This window comes from Trematomus bernacchii, unplaced genomic scaffold (assembly GCF_902827165.1).
Source record: "Trematomus bernacchii unplaced genomic scaffold, fTreBer1.1, whole genome shotgun sequence".
Taxonomy (NCBI): Eukaryota; Metazoa; Chordata; class Actinopteri; order Perciformes; family Nototheniidae; genus Trematomus; species Trematomus bernacchii.
In genome coordinates, this window is record NW_022987973.1 from 18271025 (window position 1) to 18291835 (window position 20811).

At 39.7% G+C, this 20811-nt stretch overlaps 1 protein-coding gene across 1 annotated transcript; it reads left to right on the forward strand.

The window, feature by feature from the left end:
• The first annotated feature begins 733 nt into the window (after window positions 1–733).
• On the forward strand, window positions 734–17512 carry lingo1b (leucine rich repeat and Ig domain containing 1b). The gene is made up of 2 exons (XM_034116189.1): window positions 734–978; window positions 13952–17512. The coding sequence occupies exons 1-2, from the start codon at window positions 967–969 to the stop codon at window positions 15809–15811; spliced, it is 1872 nt and encodes a 623-aa protein (XP_033972080.1). The 5' UTR covers window positions 734–966; the 3' UTR covers window positions 15812–17512.
• Window positions 17513–20811: the final 3299 nt, after the last annotated feature.

The window sequence follows — 20811 nt, forward strand, 5'->3', positions numbered from 1 at the left end:
TTCATGTCCACCACCACCACCACTCGACTAAATCCTCAGCCCCCTAATCTTCCATAAACACTCCCTGACTACGGAGCTTCCTTGGCATTGCCAGCATGTGTGTGCCAGCCCCATATACCCATTAGCACCGTTAAGCCTGTGCGTCTCACCCCCAGCCCCCACTCCTCACAGCAAAGGTGAGTGATGATTACCTCATGCATCACTACGGGTGGCGTTAATCCTCAACTCTGGCAAGAAATCTTTAAAAAACGGAAAAAACGTCTCCATCCTGATCCACTACAGTCTCAGGTTGTTTGTCATTACCAGCAAAGGCTTGCAAACTGAACAAATTGAATTCCATTAGCTGTGTATCCCTCTATCACTCACTCCTCCCCTGTATAACCCCACATCACTTTTTGTTGATCACCTCCTTTCTTCTCTCACCACACACCCGTTTGATTGCTTTCCCTCTCCCACAGGGCAGCCAGCAGCTAACCAGATCATTCCAGTCCCTCCATACATAGGAAACTACAGTAAACTAAAATCTGAGCTGCCAGTGCAATCAGGGAACATTTCTCTCCACTTCTTTTCAACTCTTCTCTCTGGATGAGTGCTGCTGTGTGCCTCTCAGTCTCCCAGCACACTGCAGCTCCTCCCTCCACCTCCCTCATCAGCTGCCCCTCCCCTCTCCCCTCTCCCCTCTCTGTCGCTGCTAGGTGCAGCATGTATGCGAGCGTGTGTGAGCCAGCAGAGCCGCCTGTGTGTTTACATGTCAGCCTATCAGTGCTGCCGGATTTAGCGCATCTGGAGAGGAACGAGGCTTCTCTCAAATGCCCCTCAGACAAGGGGGATTCTCAGCGCTGCATATATCCCTCTTCCCCCGTCTGAATCCAGCCTGTCGTGAATCCTGCATCCCTGTCTCCATGCTTTCGGAGGCATTTTGAATTTCCTTGGCAACATGGAGCTGCCTGAATTAGAATTCTCTGCATGACAGTCCTGGTAAGTACTCGGTCTCTATGGTGGGCTTTGAGCGCTGAGGCATTGGATCAGATTTATTATGGTGCAGTGGTGGGGCCAGAGGATCGCCAGGGAGCAAATTAATGACAGAAATAAAACTGTGTATCGAAGGCAAAATATAGGGATGGAGAGAGGGAATATTATTCACTGAGGAGGGCTCCAGATCTTATTTGTGCCTTGTCATCCAGATGGCTTTCATTTCGCTACGTGCTATGAAAACTGGGTTTGTATTTAGGGAAACACACACATGCATGTATCATTTTGAACGTACAGTATGTTCTGTTGCTTGTATATGTGTTGGTGGTATAAATACAGGTATATGCTATAAATATTATATTGCATATGTGTGCATGGATGCATGAAAACACACCTATGTCCAGCCTTTTTACATCACAGCAGAAGGTGTGAGGCTGATTAAGAGTGTGTCTGTTTTTGTGACCCCCCCCCCCCCCCCCAGGGTGGTTGACGACGCTTCCTCGCCTGCCCTCATTAACATTCATCTTCCTTCAAATGCCAGTAAACTCATCTAGCCTCACACTTATTCATTCTCAGCTGCCTTTTTGCTGTCGGCTATTTTCCACTGGGTATGAAGGAGTCTGTGCAGGTGTTAGATTTGCCACAGGTTAGATGGATGGGTGTCAGTGGGGGGTGATGGGTAGAGTGGGTGTGGGGAATGATGATGCCCAATGATTATTTATGCAGGCCAAGTAAACGGTCTCTCGTAGTTTAATTTATATTGCTTGTTATATTTGCATTTTTATAATCATGGCTGCGACGCTCCAGCAGGCAGACAGCGATGAGAGGACTTTTCCTCTCTCTTTTTTTTTTTGTATAACTGCACAGTAACAACCTCTGCAAACCACAGAGCCCTGGCAGTGTCTGAGTGAAGGGTCTGCTCTTCACATCAAGGCTTTAGGAGCTAAACAAAGCTCCTAATTGGAGCCCTGTAATCAGGTTATGACAGCTGATTAGAATCTCTTCTCTTTTTTGTAGTTAATAATGCCTGTCAGTGTGTGTGCGCGTCTTCAAAGCACTCAACGAAATTTCCATCGGAGTGAAATGAGCGAGGCATGTTGATTTCTGATTACATTTGATGATTAAAATGAACTCATTGTTATTGGACAATCTGCATATTGTCTCTTTGTTCTCTTCACATTTTTCAACTTGTGCTGCATTTATGGACATATTATAGCTGTATTTCAAGACTGGAGAATATATAATACACATTTATTCGTATTTATTTTTAATCACACTGATATCAGATGCTAATGGATGTGGTATCAACATATTTTAGCATTACCACAATATTTAACCTGCTTTTCTCCATTAAAGCTAATGGGGATCTACACAAAAAGCACTGAAATTATCTGCATATAAAGATATTGCAGGTTTGTTTACACAAAGTTACCCAATTAATGTACGCATTCAGCAGAAATGGAGCAACATAATCATCACATTGGAATCATACAGTGTTTCTTCACCAACTATTGAGCTGCTAATTGCTATTATATGTTCAGAAGGTAGACAGCAACTCTGTTTATCTGCCATGAGTTCCTTGGCAGATAGAATATAATGGGATTCAGTTTTGTATTTATTGAAAACCTTTGCCTGTTGTGGCTTGAATCCACGCTGATAAGAACCTTTAAAGTGACTAAAACAGTGAAGTTGCAAAAATACGTTAAAAAGCACAACGATGAGAACTGCAGGTGATGGCTTTCTGTGGGTTCATGAGTGCACCCTTTCACGTACAATTTGATCAATAGACAAATATAATTTAGCAGCGTTAATGAGTAGAGCACAGTAGAGCTTAGTGTGAAATCATTTTGCCTAGCAACCATTTGGAGCACTTCAAGATGTTCTGATGATCAATGATAAGCTATTAAGCAACTACTAACATGTAAGGATGGGGTCAATTTAAACAACAAATTGCTGACAGTACATGACAGTTCCATTTATGACTAGCCTTATGGGTAAATGTAAGTTCTAAGCATCATTATAACTTTGAAAACCTCATTTCAAATGTACATTTGAATGCTGAGCAACTTATTTTTGGATGTCTTTTCATTGTGTTCAAGGACAGTATTTCTGCAGTTGCAAGATAAAGTCCTACTTATATATGATTATATTAGTATTAGTTACACTATTTGTAGAATAGGATACCAGTGATGGTTACATAGGATAGTTTCCAACTGGTTCCGGACAAATATTTTCAATATATCCGGGGCGATGTAAAGTCTAAAAGTACAAATGTATTGAAATGAATATATATATTTCCAAATTGACAACATGTCTTAGTTTAAATGTTCTGTTGGCACTAAGCCTTTAGAAAACAACATTTTTAGGTTGGTCACCTAACTGGAAGACACAAACTGACAAATGATATTCATGAAGCTGATTTACTAAGACTAAACTCATTCAAGATGATCAATCACAAATTAAGGATTTTCTTCAAGGATTTCTTAGGTCGATGAAAGAATAAAATATGACTACAGAGATTTGAAGCTTCTTTCAAAAACCTCAAAAAGAGTCAGATGTAAAAATAAATGACATTCAGTCTGAGTAAATGTCAAACACATTGAAATGCTCTTAGTTGAAGTGCCTGTTGTTTGGGTTCCTCTGAAGAAGAAAAAAAGGAACATAAGCCCCAGAATCCTTTGAGGCTGATGCATTTGTGTGCATGCAATAGGCCTTGTAATAACTTAATAATCATCCACAAACATTGGAGCAAAGTGGGCTTGTGCTAAATGATCCTGAGCAGTTCTGACCTTCATGCTCCTCAGAGAAGGTGTGCACTTGAAAAATAAGAACATTGAAGTATGGACTTAATTCACTCCAAAAATCTCAAGGAAAAAAACCTCAAAAGGTTCTCTTAGTTACCCGATATATTGCAAATCTATTCAAATGTAACTGACAAAATGTGTATGATCACTTAAGAGTTTTTGTAATACATTGATATTACATTAATTAAGACAATGCATTTACACTTAATACTGTTGAGCCGATACTCCAGTTTATTCAATCCCTAATAAAACAGCTACACACTCAAAGCAGAGCTGCTTTTTCACAGCACTTTGTTCCATACTGTCATATGCTAAATATTCTGTGACATAGTGATAGACATAACACTGAACAATTGCCAATGTCCTCACAGTAGGATCACATGTTGATCATCACAGCCAAAGTAATTTGTTTACAGATGGATTAAGGTTATTCCAGTTAGAACTGAATAATAGTATAGGTTACTTATCCCATGTTGGAGGAAGTTACAATTAGCAACATTTGTGGAAAACTCAAGAGTATATTCACTTGAAAGCAGATTGTTTTGCTTCAGAGTTCATTATACACCATATGCTCAATGTAAGAAAAACGACATGTCAGATTCATCTGAGGATTTTGTACGGTCTCTTGTGATTCCTTTCTCCTCATGTTTGAATTTAGCTTCCTAATAAAAGCCCATTTCATGTATAGCTATAATCAGGGCATTGTTGCACATAACAGTTCATTTGCGATGCCCCAGAAAGAAGTGATGTATAAAGTAGCCTGAAAACATCTAGGGTGTTACTATTGAAGCATTATGTGAAACAAGATCCATCTGGAATCCAGATGCTGCCACATACTGGGTAACATCAGCCACCTTGAAAAGGATCCGGTGAGACTGGATGTGGTGAGGCTGGCAGATCCCATGTTTGTACAGTGTCTGCTGTATGGCGAGGTGACACACGCAGGCAGATCTGTCACAGGATACTCACATTTTCATTCTACAAATGTATTCAGAAGGTCACAGTCCGGCTGCAGCTGCCTTCCTCATTTAAATGTAATAATAGCAGCTTTATGCTAAATATGAGACAGTCAGGGGCTGGTAGGATGGAGCAGAGCTCCATGTGCAAGCTCCTGGCTGGAGTCATGCTCTGGCACTATCAGAGCCTTTAATAATATACATTGGATGTGATCACAGTGGAACGACCGTCCCTTCATCTGTCTGCTCGTCTCATTCTTTTGTTTGGTGGGTATTTATATTATAACTGGACACCAGAGGTCTGGTTCCTTTCACTTGAAAGAAAGAAGATGATGACTGATTGCCTTGTCTTTCTGTATTCTCAAACTGTAATGACTGTGGCAGTAAGTAATTAGGCCTTTGGAATCTATATGCCAGTTTTTTCCATATCAAAACCAAGGCTGATGCGTTCAATCATAGAAACCGAGGCTTAGAACTTGGGTGTGGAATTTTAAACCTGCTGTTAAAAAGAATGGTCTAAGTTTTTTATTAACCGTAAAAAATGGCCAAGCCACACAACCTTCATATTTGTACTGTAGCAGGTGATCATTTGGTGTGAAGATCTCCTATTGAGCCTGCTATAAAGGGCTGTTAGAGGCTTGTCGGAGGTACAGTTGCCTTTAGCATGGCATTTAGCTCTTTCTTTCTCAATCCAAGTGCAAAACATTTGATATTCCCTGATGGTGAGTAGGGGATAAAAGTTTGTGTAATTTCCAGCTTATCCTACTTGACTTTCCAGAGGAATGGGTGTTAATGAGGAGAGGAGCCTCTTTTGTAGTATTACTGGAAGACTTTGTCAATGAACAAAGAAACATGTTAAATGTATTGCACGTTTTTACCCAGGGCCTGTTTACCAATACGTTAAAGTGTATAGGGATCATTTAGCCGTTTTAACATCTCCTCATGTGTCTGACTTATTCTGGAAATGAGTCCAATAGGACAAAAATATCTCAACATCTTTAATTGGATCTCGAATGTAATAATAAATAATGCAATGTAAAATAAAAATGTCTTTAGCTTGCAAATGTAACCTCCATTCAGCAATATTTTCTGAATCAACACTAAATCAAATGAGTGTAAAAAGGGTTATTAGTGCTGCTGATCTAGGAGAGTGAATAGCCCCGTCTGCCGCTCTGAGCCTCTTTGAGCCTCTTCCTGTTAATAGTTTTGGTTCACCAGCCCGTCTGGTTGAGTTCCTCTGGCTCTCACTGACCCCCCATATAAAACCGTGGGCAGCTGTTCAAAAGCTTCTAGCTCAAAAGCTCCCACACACTGATTGTACTCTACTGGCCCGGTGTGAAATGGTAGAGTAGGAGTCAGAATCTTTCAGAGTCGAGTGCATGGTAAAAACGGCCGAACATACATTTAGCAAACAAAGGGAGAGCTTTTTTTTTCACCAGTTGTAAGACCAAACAAGTGCTAAAACGAAAGTGACTGCTGGACCATTTCTCACACGGCCGAGCAAGTTCTGCAGAGTGCAATACATTAGTTAGCCAAACTACACAGTTCTCTCAAGCTATGGCTTTGTTTTGAAGTCTACTCTCTGGATCTTGAGCCCTAAAAAGACTTCAAAACCGTTTTTCATTAGTTAATACAAAGAGCCATTGAAGATACCATCAAATCGCACAATAAGAGTTTTGTAATGATTTTCTGCTTGGATCTTACCCCTTAACAATATGCGATGCTTTTAATGTTCTGCTTGGATCTTACCCCTTAACAATATGCGATGCTTTTAATGTTCTGCTTGGATCTTACCCCTTAACAATATGCGATGCTTTTACATATACCCATCATGGGCTTGTGAAACCTGGACTCAATTTTAAACTCACCAAATGATCTTGATCTTTTTGATTTTAAGAAGTTATTAGTCATACAGAATCCTATAATGATGGTTACATGTTTTCACAGCCATCTACAGTATAAACTTAGCTTCAGGTGTTACAGGTGTATAGCCAGCCAATGAGTACGAGCATTTTCAAGTTCCCTGTTAACATTTACTTAAAGTTCAGGATTTTGAGCCATTCGGAGTTATGTGCATTGTGATTGTTATTTTTAGAATAGCTTGTCAAGCCACATAAAACTTGAAGTCAACAGATGCAAAAATTATGGTTTGTGTCAAATACAATCAAGAGAGAAAATAAACACAGAACTCCAAGGCACCCAGGGTTCGCTGTGTAGTAAACGCTTTTATTCAAGCATCGCTGACACCCACTTGTTTTCCGCTGGAGTCTTCTTCAGGGCGGGATACGTAGGTGTCAGCTCAGAACTTGAGTACATAGGATTTCCTCTTTTGTTTTTCTACATGCCTCCAGCCATTAACTCCAAACAGCAACTTTGTTTGCCGAGTGTGATGTTTCAAAATGATTGTTTTCCCGCTTAAACAACTAAAATATTTTGATAACGCTCCAATTTTGTTTGCTTTATTAATTGTTCCGAAACACAATGGTGGTACGGATTAGACATCTAAAATGTTTGGATTAAGAGCCTCTCTCTGTATGGCAGAGGTTGCTCCGAGGGGTTTACGGATTCGTGTGGCATATTTAAAATTGAGGAACTTTGATAATACACTCACAGCAGGGGGCAGGGACTGATCAGAGCTTACATTCACATCCATCAAAAATAAGAACACATTGCACCACCATGAAGGCAAGATAGCAGAAACACTTTGATGAAGTAAATAAAGCATTATGTTTTGGATTAGAATTGTGTAATGTCCTACTTTTGTTGTGGTATAAGAAACCAAAAGTTGTTTGTTGTTTGGTATTGCATTTTTGTTGCAGTCTTTTTTTTTGGGGGGGGGGTTTTGCAGTGTGTCTCTTTATTCTTGTTGTTTGCGGTGATCCACATCAGTTCTTTAATCTGCTGCATTTCCAGCCAATCATGAGGGGCCTTTTTTACAGCAGACATTTTGAGTTATTGAAGAAGGAAAGTTTTTATTTATAAATACTGATCCTAACACTGAAGCAGTTTGTGCTTTTTCTGCTTACCTTTAACATGCTTTCCGTATAAAAGACCTGATCATATTATATTAAAATGTGTGGAGCAAGCTGACACGAGCACCTTTGTTGTTTTAAGAAATGTTGTGGCAGCTAATGATGAACTACCGTTTAACAGGACATAAAGGTGAGGCAATCACAAAAAAGGATCAAATTAATTGTTTTAGGTGCACAAGAAAAGATGAGGGATCAAAGATGATTAGTCTCATCCACTGACCACACAGGAGATGAAAGGAGCCTTCTGATCTTCAAGCTTGTTATTTCCAGATCAGTAGTAAAGACGATGAACATGAGAGGAGGATGCAATGCTCGCTGACTTGCTATTGGCCAGCAACCTTGGGATGCCTTTGCACAAGGTACTGTGGAGGCGCATACACAGTGTGCAAACTTAACATTAGGGGGTATGCCCCTACATGAGTAAAACATGAACAACTATCCTTCAAAAGCTCATACACAGCATGGTGAGCCTTGAAATAGGTAGCAAAGCTCACTGTTAAAAGCTCATGCAGAGAAAATATCCCTTTAAATATGTATTTATGCAATTCCAAAAACAGCTTTTCATGTGATGGTCCTAATCGCTTTTCCTTTGCTTTATTAAAAAAGTATTACATTACAATAAAAGCATACAACTTAGCTTAGCAAGCTTTCAACACCACCAGCTCTGAGACCTGTGGTTCCTGACTGGGTGAATGCAGTGTTGATCAGAGTGCACTAAATGTACTTTGAGACAGACAGAATCAAATGGAGCCCCTCATGGAGACTGTTGTTTTCACTTCCATTGACCACAGGGATGTTTAGGTAAGGAACACGTTTTCTATCATCAACTACTCTGTGTCTTCTAGTATCTTAGAGACCATTGATCTACAGTCTCACCTGTCGAACTGAAAACTATCCAGCATGAATGGCAAAGCTTCAGTATCTCCCTCAGTTTCTTAGATAAGCCCCCTTTTTGCATTGGTTCTTTTCCACTCTGCTCCACATCACCTCAAGATAACTCAGACCAACACTTTCATGGCTAAGCCTTGAACTATTTGTTGTTTTGATGTTTATGCAGTTTATACTGCTAAACTTAAATAGTTCCTACTTAAATCAGTCCTTCATCTCGTCTCCCTACCTTCTCTGCGCTTATATCATCTTAGGTATAGTATCATTATTATTGTATGTGGACATATTTCACAGTGGCCCAGAGCTCTGCAGGTGCACACCTCTCAACCTTTTAAGCTTATTGTAACTGCTTCTCGAGAAACACTTTTTCCAAAAACACTTTTGCAAATTTGCAATACATGTGACCACATACAGACATGCATCCAGACACACACCCAGCCTCACAAGAACTTGACCTCCATGCCAAACTTTAGACTCCTAGGGCGAAAACTGTGGCCTCCAAATGATGGGGACATATTAGTTGGCTGACCGACCAACACAGCAGTCTTTAGAGCTGCTTGACGCAGATAAAAGCGTTCGGAATACCAGTGGAAATCAGTTGCACTCCAAACAATTGTGTGGCTACCTAACATTTATAAGACACAAGGTGTTATGAGGAGGTTTGTTTTAAAATAGGACCGTCAAAGAACTACAGTATGATCATTGACTCTCTGTTATGGAGATAAACAAACTGACACAAGCAATTACATGTTGTCTAACATTTTCATTGTTGCATGAATACCTTCATGAAGTAGTTTTGCTGCTTTTGCTCGTCCTCCACATTGATCACTATAATTATACGGATTCCTCTAATCTCTCTTGACAACATCTCTGTCCAAAATAAGTAGGCCATAGTTCTGGGAACGTTCTGTGCAGCCTTTGTGGCTGAGAGCCCATGCTAACTGCTGTCAAACAAAGAAAGATCGTGAGCTTGCTGACCCCATGCAGGTGTGTTTCTGCATCTCAACAGGAGCAGTTCCCATGCACTGAACCATTTTGTCCTTCGCTAAGCATTTGATCCTGGCATGGGGGAGCATCAGGCCATGCTGTTACTTTGTTAGGTTTGCAGGGGTTGTTACCTTTATCTTTGGCTTCCATGGAGGATTTGTTTTCATGGGATTTCTCATATCTGACTGCGTATTCCTCTGGAGAATGTAGCTTAACTGGCAATACACTTCTAAAGAGTCTATTTTTACCCAGCAAGTATTTATTGTAACATAATAGAGGGAAACATGGCTCAGGAGGTAATCGGAAGGTTCCTAGTTTGATCCCTGGCTCCTCCAGAGAGTGTGGAAGTGTCCTTGAGCAAGACAATGTAATCCTAACCGCTTATTATTATTATTATAGCAGCTTTATTTTTAATATCATTACTGATGGAATGGAACGGCATATGTTTGTTATTTGGCTACTATCTTAATATTTCCAATGCAATCAAACATTTACACCTATGCGTCCAAAAGCACAGAAAAGACATTGCATACATAAATCACATACTGCAGGAGGGGAGACTTGTCCACTCTGATCTACCACAAACATTGCAATTTGTGCACAGCAAACAATGTTTCCTTGTTTGTTTGCTTTTCGACTTTGAAATGTTTGCTTTACATTTGTCAGTTGAACACAAACACACCAGTGGAATCAATCGGCATCTCTTACATCCTATACATATTTGCTTGCAACTTTGTAGTTGTCGCTCCCTCTTTGTTTCATCCTCTGTCTATTCCCTAAACAGTGGCAGAATAATTAAAGCTGCAGGCTGGAGAAATGTTTTCCTCTCTACAACAAGCCTAATGTGTAATAGACGGGTTAATGGGCGCATTGTTTAGGACTGAAATAAAGAACATGGAAGCTTGAAGAAAAGAAACAAATTAAATAGGACTTTGTTGGTAAAAAAAGCCTTTGAGGAAATGTTGGACAGCACCAATGACTGAAAACATGTGTGAAATGTAAAAGAGAAATGATGGATTGTATATGTTTGACTCACTTGAGGATATTGAGATTTGAAATAGACACTGTAACCTCAGACTATAATTGACCCCAAATACATTGCAGCTGTTTTCACGTTGCCAAATGGTGTTTCTCAAAGATGTTGTGCTCACAGACCAAAAGTAAGACCATTTCAATTAAATTCAGATTTTGTTCAGTCACAAATGCACACCCTGTTACAAACGTTCAGATTATTGAATAGCAATAAAAAGCGTTTGTCAGCTATGGAAAAGATTCATGCAAATAGACACATCCTCTGAGCACAATTTGCATGTGCATCAATCAAAACAAAAAGCTGAATTATTTATTATATCAAGGGAGATACTCTGAAACTCAAGCTGCATTGATGATTCATGACAGCGGTCACAAGTTGAAACTATCCAGCAGGGACATAGCAGACAAATAACGTGAATAGAGAACTGAGTTACAATGCTAATTGGTTTGCAACTAACAACAGAGCTTTGTCTTTTTCATGATTTTCTCATGTTATCTTGTCTGCCTCCCATATGAGGGGATCAATAATCTCTTTTTTTTTTAAAAGTCCAAGTTCCTGCTTTAATGTAAACATCCTTCCAACATTAAGCTGCAACATAAATGTACTTAATAGTACCTGAAGACAACCGTATAGGGCATGAATGCACCACTGCGTATAGCTAATTTGTCTAGATGCTGCCTGCCGCTTTCAATGACCCATTAGCAGAGCACGGCTCTCTTCGGTTTGCCCGGCATCAAACCGCAAGGCACCATAAAAGAGGAGATGCAGGGTTTCAAGATAACAAGAGACTAATGGTGAGCCGAGAGGTGCTTTTGAGAGAAGACTGACAGGGCGAGAGGTCCACAGAGAAAATGCAAGCATTCATAGAACAGCAGGATAGAAAAGACTTGTCCACTCATATTCCTCCCATTCACAATACCATCAAATGAAAAAAATCAAAACAAATCATGGTGGGCACAAAGAATGCCCAATGGAACAATAGAACAATAGAACAAAAGGGTACAAATGTTCTTCTTCGCTTTCAAAAGATACTTCAAGCCACACTCTCAAAATGTAAAGACTATGAGCACTGTACCTGAGGTAGTAAATGAAAGGATACATTTCTTTATTCAGAAATGCAGCTCAAGGTCAAAACAAAGTGGTGATACAACAAGCAGCTCTGAGCTGTGAGGCCAGATTACACAGATAGTACCCTGCCCTTACCACACGCTGAATCATAAATCATGCATAGTATTTTGGTAAGAAAATCACCACCGCATTTGCATTTGCTTGTTTCCGATTATCAAGGACATCAGTGAGCCTCATCTTCACTCATATGCCTGACTTGACAAGATAAAAATCACATTATGTGTCAAACAGATAAGCATGTTGCCCCGTGTTCTGCATCGAGTAGCTTAGTAATAATTTCATTTCACTCCGAGGTTCAGCATCTGCCACAACACATCAAAGTTAAATGTGTGCTTGTCTCTTTTGAATAATATTTGACCATCCTATTGGACCAGTCCACATGTTATCCATCGGAGAATTCACATGATTAATGAAAGACGGAGTGGGAGGTTACGATGGAGCTACTGATAGACACTTTTATTGTGTCAGACAGTTCCTACAATGCACTATACTCACTGGACCGACGTGTCTGACATATGCAGCCGACCGAAATTAAAACTTCTGCAGGAAGGCAAAATGGAAGCTGCAATTACCGTTCCATTGGAACTACTCAGACCACAGTCCAATTACTTGAATTCACTGTGAGTGATGTTTCATTTGTTTTTGTGCAATAAAAGCAGAATCATTCTAATCTTCACTATCAAGTTTACATTTTTATAAAGCGAGGTAGACAGCCTGAGAGGTTCTAAAAAAGCACTACACTGATAATTTGAAGCACTCTTACCAAAACGCTTTTGTGGTGTATGAGTTACAGATCAAATACGCAGTGGCTATTCAGTTCCCACGTATGACAGCCTGATGAATATGGGGAGATTGTATTGTCCCATCATAAAACTAAATCCGGTTTGAAATGTAAAATAAATTGCTTCACGGCACCGTTTTTTGTTAAATAATTGTATTTATTGTGGAACTATTTCGATTTTGTCAAGCAATATAAATATACTAGTGAATCACATAAGACTGTTTTGCTTTGTTATTGAGGAATTGAGAATGTTTGTCAAAGTAAAGACAAATGACCGTGTCATTTCTCTCACTTCGCATGAGGCGCTTCTGAGAATGTGTCCCACAGAAATAGCTGCGACTGAAATCACAAGATTGATGCGAGAAGTAGAGCTTGAAGGTTTTAGCAAGTTAAAGTTCCCCTCGGTCAAAATCAAAGAGGGGTTTAAAGATCTCTGACAAGTTCCTCCTTCCTTCCATTTATCACCGCGTGGCAGCAAACTCTGCTTTACATAACTGCTAGGTCAACAGCTCAGCAGTGGCATGGAATGAGGTCATTTTGCATACATTTCAGATAGTCATATAACAAGATATACCATGGCATTTTTAGATGTTAATTACAAATGGTTTGTACAGTATGAGCAAAGACATTCTTTCACTGAAATTGGCACACAGTACTTGTTTACAGTAGACTCAGAGTTCAGAAGCACAGCAGGGTGATTGGATTTTGTGACCAAGCTATTTTATTGATTTCATTTCAAGTGAGCAATGCCACCATAGTAACATGCTATGCAAAGAAAGGGGTGGGGCCGGTTATATCTTTGTAAGTGGAGAAAAAATGCAATTTCCAATGACTTTGCAAAAATAGACCTGGTTTTATGTTTTAAGAAATGTATTTAGCTCATTGTGTATGTTTGCTTATGGGTTATAATGCTAGAGGAATCATTTTCAATAATGGTTTATTATCCTGAAAATATTTAATTGCAGTTACCTGTATAATTTGTTAAGAAACACACAGCATTTACAAGATATTTGAGTGGTACGTGAAGAAAAAGGAGAGAACTCACCACTTAAAATGCAATATATTCTAGAGTTCTAGTCAAATCCGTCTAAAAATGGAAACCTCGTCAGTAAATAAACCTTTTCTACTTCCTAAAAACAGGTTTCACCGCTTTTCAGTTGGAATTATTGACAACAATATTTAGGACACTCTTTCAAAATCATAAAGGAAAAAGAAAAGCTGATTTTGTTTTTTAATAAATGTTGAAAATCTTTTTTCTAATGTTTATTTTGTTCCGTTTAGAGGACAGAATGACTTTTATCAAAATTGTCATTGGCATTTGTGTACCACCAGTCCTCTCCACTAACTCCCCTTTCACCATGTCTCCACAGGTACGCAATAGGATGGTGTTTGGCGAGGCAGGAGGGCACAGCTACTTGGTGGCATGCTGGCAGCCCATCCTGATCCTCATGCTGGGCACCGTCCTCTCTGGCTCCACCACCGGTTGCCCCTCCCGATGTGACTGCAACGGTCAGGAGCGTTCAGTCGCGTGCAATCGACGGAGACTGGCAACTCTTCCTGAGGGCATCCCCACAGAGACTAGGCTGCTAGACCTTAGCAAGAACCGTCTGAAAACACTGGGGCCCGAGGAGTTCATTAATTACCCTCAACTGGAGGAGCTGCAACTCAACGAAAACATTATTTCGTCCATTGAACCAGGGGCTTTTGGCAATCTCAATAACCTTCGAACTCTAGGTTTGCGTAACAACCAGCTAAAGCTCATTCAGCTGGGGGTGTTCACAGGCCTGACCAACCTCACCCAGCTCGATATAAGTGAAAACAAAATTGTCATTCTGCTCGACTACATGTTCCAGGAGCTCTACAACCTGAGGGCTCTGGAGGTAGGCGACAATGACCTGGTATTCATCTCACCCCGATCATTTCATGGCCTAAGCAACCTTGAAAGCCTCAACATTGAGGGACGCAATCTGGCCTCAGTGCCCACTGATGCCCTGAGCCATCTGCATAACATCTTGTCACTTCAATTACGCTATCTCAACGTCACTGTCATGAGGGATTACTCCTTTAAAAGGCTCTATCGACTCAGAGTGCTGGAGATTTCTCAAATGCCTGCCTTGGATACCATGAGCGCAAAATGCTTGTATGGACTCAACCTCACATCATTGTCCATCACAAACTGTAATCTTACGGTCATCCCCTACCAAGCCATCAGTCACCTAAGGCATATCCGGTTTTTGAATCTGTCTTTCAATCCCATTCATACCGTGGAGGGAAACAAACTGTTCAATCTGCAGAAGCTCCAAGCTTTTCATTTGGCCGGTGGAAGATTAGCTGCCATTGAACCCTACTCATTCCGAGGGCTCAACCACCTCCGTGTACTCAATGTGTCCAGCAACAGCCTGAACACCCTAGAGGAGTCTGTGTTCCACTCAGTGGGAAACCTGGAGACTCTGGCTTTGTATGACAACCCGTTGGCCTGTGACTGTCGCCTGCTCTGGGTCTTTCGCCGGCGGTGGAGGCTCAACTTTAACAGACAACAGCCCGTGTGTGCATCACCTGACCTTGTTCAAGGGAAAGAGTTCAAAGATTTCCCAGACATTCTCCCATCCGACTATTTCATCTGCCAGAAATCAAAGATAATGGATTATAAGGTTCAAGAAAGCCATGTAGATGAAGGAACTACGGTTCATTTCGCTTGCAAAGCTGAGGGAAATCCAGGCCCTGTGATAATGTGGCTGTCCCCTAAGAAGAATTACATCACTACCAAATCTGCGGTGTCAAGACTTTCTGTGTCTAATGAGGGCACACTGGAGGTGCGATACGCCCAAATCCAAGACAACGGCACCTACTTGTGCATTGCAAGCAATGCAGCAGGCAATGACACCAAAGCTGCTCACCTTTTTGTGCATAGCTACTCCCCCAATTGGCCCCAACAGTCAAATAAGTCATTTGCCTTCATTTCCAACCAGCCCAGCGATGAAGGAGCTAATGTGACCCGGGCCACCATTCCATTTCCGTTTGACGTTAAGACACTTATAATTGCAACCACCATGGGATTTATCTCTTTCCTTGGAGTTGTTCTCTTCTGTCTTGTAATATTATTCCTCTGGAGTCGCGGGAAAAACAATATCAAGTCGAGTATAGAGGTTGAATATGTGCCACGTAAAGAGGAACCAGAGGAGGCCAGTCCAACTGAGGAACCCATACAATTCAACATGAAGATCATGTGAAACTCAAATGGAGAAGCTTACAAACAGCAGTCGGGATTCATGCCACCTTTGCTTCAAATATGTACTCCGTTAGTGAGCAATATAAATTGCACAGCAGCAAACGCATCTTGACAAAAGACCCTTGAATCTTTCTTTTTTTTTTACTTCAGGGACTGAAACTTTAAAAGCAAATGTTGAACTTCAAATATTCAAATTTCTGTATATATGTATTGGCAAAACTGTATCAGTATGTTAACATGCACTCAACAACATGTGTCGAACAAAATGATGGAAATAGTTGGAAAAAGCACATGGATCACAGTAGATGGGTTTCCAAAAAATGATATGTGGGTTTGTGTCTGGAAGGATGTGGACATTAGTCTCCAGATACAATCTAATTATGAGCACACAATAAGAGAAAGATATTTTTGTTATGATGTTGTTGCCATGTTTCGCTATTATAATGTACAAAGCACAATAACCGATTATGAGAACCTAAGTTCAGTTACTAATTAAAAATGTGAAAGGAATTTTTGCCATTTCATATTGTCCCATCATAAGCATTTGATAAGTATGACATGAGTATCATATCTATTTTCTAAAGATAAATAGCAAAAGATAACAGGTTGATAATAAAGTTAAAGTTTGTGAGAGAATATAGATGTACTGAAGAAGTCATGAAATTGCCAAGATCAACGTTAAACTTTGAGAAAGAAAAAAATCTGCATTGCAAGATTTGGAAATAAGTTTGTAATGTTGAGCAAATAATAACTTGTTATTTGAGAAAATATCTGTTAAAAACAATATGATGGTGGATTAGAAGGACACTTTCTAACCACCCTGCAGGTCTTTTAGAGCAGTAAATGATGCCTTTAACATCATTATTTTGTGTTCTGATTTTTTCCCTTCAACTTGCGCATGTTGAAAAAAAACATGTAACAGTTAATCCAACAGTATCGTTTCCCCATTATGTCATAGACAAGCCTTTTCGTCCATAGGGTTTACATTTGACTGTGTCTATCAGTTGTATTAACTGGAGTATTTCCTTATCTGGTGACAGCTAAATGATAAGTGTGCATGTTAACACACTGAAGAAAAGAAATAAGCCAGTACGTGATTTTCTCCTTTCTGCCAACAAAGGAAGTGTTTCATTAAATGTATTAACATACATGTTCAGCTATAAATATTCTTTCTGTATTTCATTATTTTCTTGTACAATATGCTATGGCACAAATGTAATGCTTTTAATGGCTGTGAGTTCTGAACATATTACCATCCAAAGAGCAGATTAAATATTGATGTTTTGTTGATGTGACCAAACAAGAATGAGTGTTACAGCTCTTCAAAGTACCTTTGAAAATCATCAGATTAACAATTTATCATCAAGTGCAACAAACTTAATTTGTTTACTGATTTGGCAGCTCAATAAGCGTAAGAACTCCGAGTCCTGCGGTTAAATTGTCACCGGTGCATCAATAAAAACGCTGACATTATTAAATTGTTGCTTTAAGTAACCCATTTTCCAGCTTTCAGCTGAGCAATACCCAATGTGTAAGGGGTAAACTTGAGTTTAATGCCTCATAGGGATTTTATGTTGTCTAATTAATTTCACAGTCAAGGCCTGCTCTGAAGATAATGTGTTCATTAACTCTTAAAATACTTGTTTAAAAAAAAGGGATGGGCAGATGAAAATGCTATTAAAATAAATACGATTTTATACTACCGGGTGCTTATTTAATGCTAATTTAGTATAGAATGTGACGATGCGTTTATCATCTCTCAGTCACGTTTACTCCTGTGCTGCAAGTAATGACCACAGAGCTCATTGCTTTAAATACAGAGGCTCAAAATGAAGCACACTTCATTGAATACCAATTAAATACTCATATTACCGATGAATGTTAATATTTGAACTTGCCAATGTGGTCATAAAATGTCATACAGTGTGTACAGACCTCGTAGTAATGTGACACCATGCGCTTGTCCCAGGGATGTATGTATTTGTGCCCTGTAAACCAAAAAGCCATGTCAAAGTGAGATCAGGTTACCATGGTATCCTTTTTCTTTTGTCACACTTGGCTCAGCTTTCATCAGTCTAAGCTGCATATTGTTAGGTTCAGCCCTCCTTTGAGCTTAACACACAACAACATTTCATACTAAGCACTGTAAGTGTGTAAGCTGTGGCAATTCCTAAGTTGTGCAAGCAGCCACTTCTCCTACAAAATGTTTGGTTGTAGTGATAACAGATGCTCAAAACAGAAACATACCATTCAACTGTCAACTTCACACAGGGGACAGCACATTACACTGAAAGCTTAAAAGGCAGAAAGACGCCTGGTCCTGTTTTAAAGCAGTAAATGTCAGAATGATACAAAAAACATCACAGGGACATCAAGAAAGAATGTGCTTGCCTCTGGACAGGCTTATACAAATAATATGTTGTTTTTCTTTTAAATCACATGATATTATCATGATATCATATGACAGTGCAAGACATGTGCAGACCTTATGTAGGTGATATACTGTAAGAACGAAGTAGAACCAGTAGAAGGTCACTTCTGTCTCAAGACCTAACATGAGACTGCCTGTATTTTTCTTACGGTTGTTTGTAACACTCACTAACCAAGCTCACGGTTCTCTGAATGGAAAAGGTAAAACGTGAAATATTAGTGAACCTGTTGGTCTTTGCAATTGTGATTACACAAACAGAGCTATATAGATACACAAGCTCCTACACTGACTTCTGGCCCAAAAAGGCAGTGTTACATTTCATGACATCCGCATCAATCCAGGGATCCAGTTACTCCATGAAACCAAAACTGCACTATGCATTTATTATTTTTCTACAACATGGGGATATGGCTGGAATAACAGTAAGGCATTCTTTAAAGTTTAGAATTTGATTAAATAATTGGTCGTTGTCTCAGTGTTACAGTTCCAGTACTAGACAATGTGCAGGTTTCAATGCTTTCTATGAAAAGAAAATGGTGACTACATATCTTCTTGTTTTAGGCAGACAATGTGCTTCACATTTATGAGAATAAGCTTGTTGTCACGCTCCAGAGAACATGCCGGGACCTGGTGCATCTCAGTTATATGCTCAGTTGGACAGAGCAATAAGACAGCAATAACTATAACACTCGTAAAAGCAAGAAAGCATGAAGGCAAAAGGGAGATTACTGACAACAGAAAGGCATAGTAACAAAACGATTTTACATTAGGGTGAGTTGTCTTCTTGATGCTTTCATAAAACTTGAGAAAAAGACTTCACTTTTTCCTTCACTTGAACACTGGTTTAATAAGGATAGTGCAACCCATGTATATCTGATGGGCTGACACCATACTGTAACTGGCCATATACTATTAGTGATGAAAACGTTTTTCCGATAGCACATTGCAGCAGCCCTACAAACATGACAACAGCAGCTGGTTTGTAAAAGCGTAATCGATTCTGTATCGATACCTTGATTTCAAGCAAGAGACATTTGGAGGCCACACTTGATAGAATTACAGCTGCACTCTGGGCTCATAAAGAGACAACAGTAAGCAGACGGACATTACTGAGCCCAGTAATCACTGAAACTTTCAAATCGATTCTGTAATGCAACCAGTGTAGAGAAGCTAGGGGAAAATGGCTGTAATGGTTGAATGAAACGTGTTTATTTCTTATAAACCAAAAAATCATGATGCCATCGATTTTTTTTGCCAAACTTGATATAATATATAAGGGCTGTGAAACCATTTTGTCTAGAGATGTATTATGGCCATCAACAAGGGCTACTGTTATGTAAAAGAAACAAAATGGAATATATTCACAAAAGCTTGTAGGAGAGGATATAGAGATTAATAACACAGCCAAAAAAGATCCAAAGGGGAGAAAGCTTAAAGGCACTTCATGAGTAAATAATGAAGCAGGAGAAATATACACACCCAAAGGACTTAACATTTTCTCTTTGACAGGTGAGATGGGAGCTACATCTGGGGGTTATTATGAGCCGTCAACAATTTAAAATCCATTTGAAAAAAGTGCTTTGGTGATAGAGTGCTTTGAAAATCGCTAAAATAGGCATGTACTATTCACATTTTCTGATCAATTAGATCTCTATTCATCACTTCATTTGTGAAGAGGAGTCATTTGATGCACATCGGATGAAGAAGGAATCAGTCGTGCAGGCTATAAGTTAATTACATTTTCAAGGTGGTGTATTGGCTTGGCACTGGACAGGCACAAGACGAACAAGGATCACCCTGCGTCTGTCTCAATGCACAAAAAACACCATGTTTGATTAGACCGACACATGGAAAGCCCTGTATAAAAGAAGGTTCAACCTGTAATGGGTTTATAGAAGAGAACATAAGAATGTAAAAGTATCAATCCAGTCGAAGGGCTTATACAACTACTACTTGACCAGTATATTGCCAAGGCCTCTCCAAATACCATTAAAGAGGAACATTCAAGTTACTCTCAGTAACCTCATCCTGAGCAATGACAAAATGTGCTTTACACTCTAAATGCAGTCCCTGTAAAACTTAACTGCAAATCTGGATGGGTGAGAAAACCATCTCCAGTCAGCACAGTGCAATAGATAGGTATTAATGCCCCTCAAACTGTTCAGGGAGGTCATTACATGCCTCATGTTTCTGTATGACTTGTGCTATTAACAATTAGCAAGCTGGCTAAAAACCAAACGCCCACTAAGAGAAATGTGTCGATGACTCACATGGATCGACTGCAAAGGAGGCAAAGCATTTTGATCACAGCATGTGCCCTTGCTTACTGCTCAGGAATGTGAAAAATGCCACAAGCCAAATTCTTATTTACAAAATGTCAGTTTCATTATCACCTTCGTTTATTACACGGGCATGGTCCTGGAAGTGAGGATGGGAGGAACGGTAAAAGCCAATAAAGCCCTTTAGGAACGCAATTCGGTTATTAATGTTCTTAGTTGCAGTTATACTGGGTTTTCCCACACTGGATACTTATTCTCCTTCACCGAAAACACATGCGTAAATGAGAACTG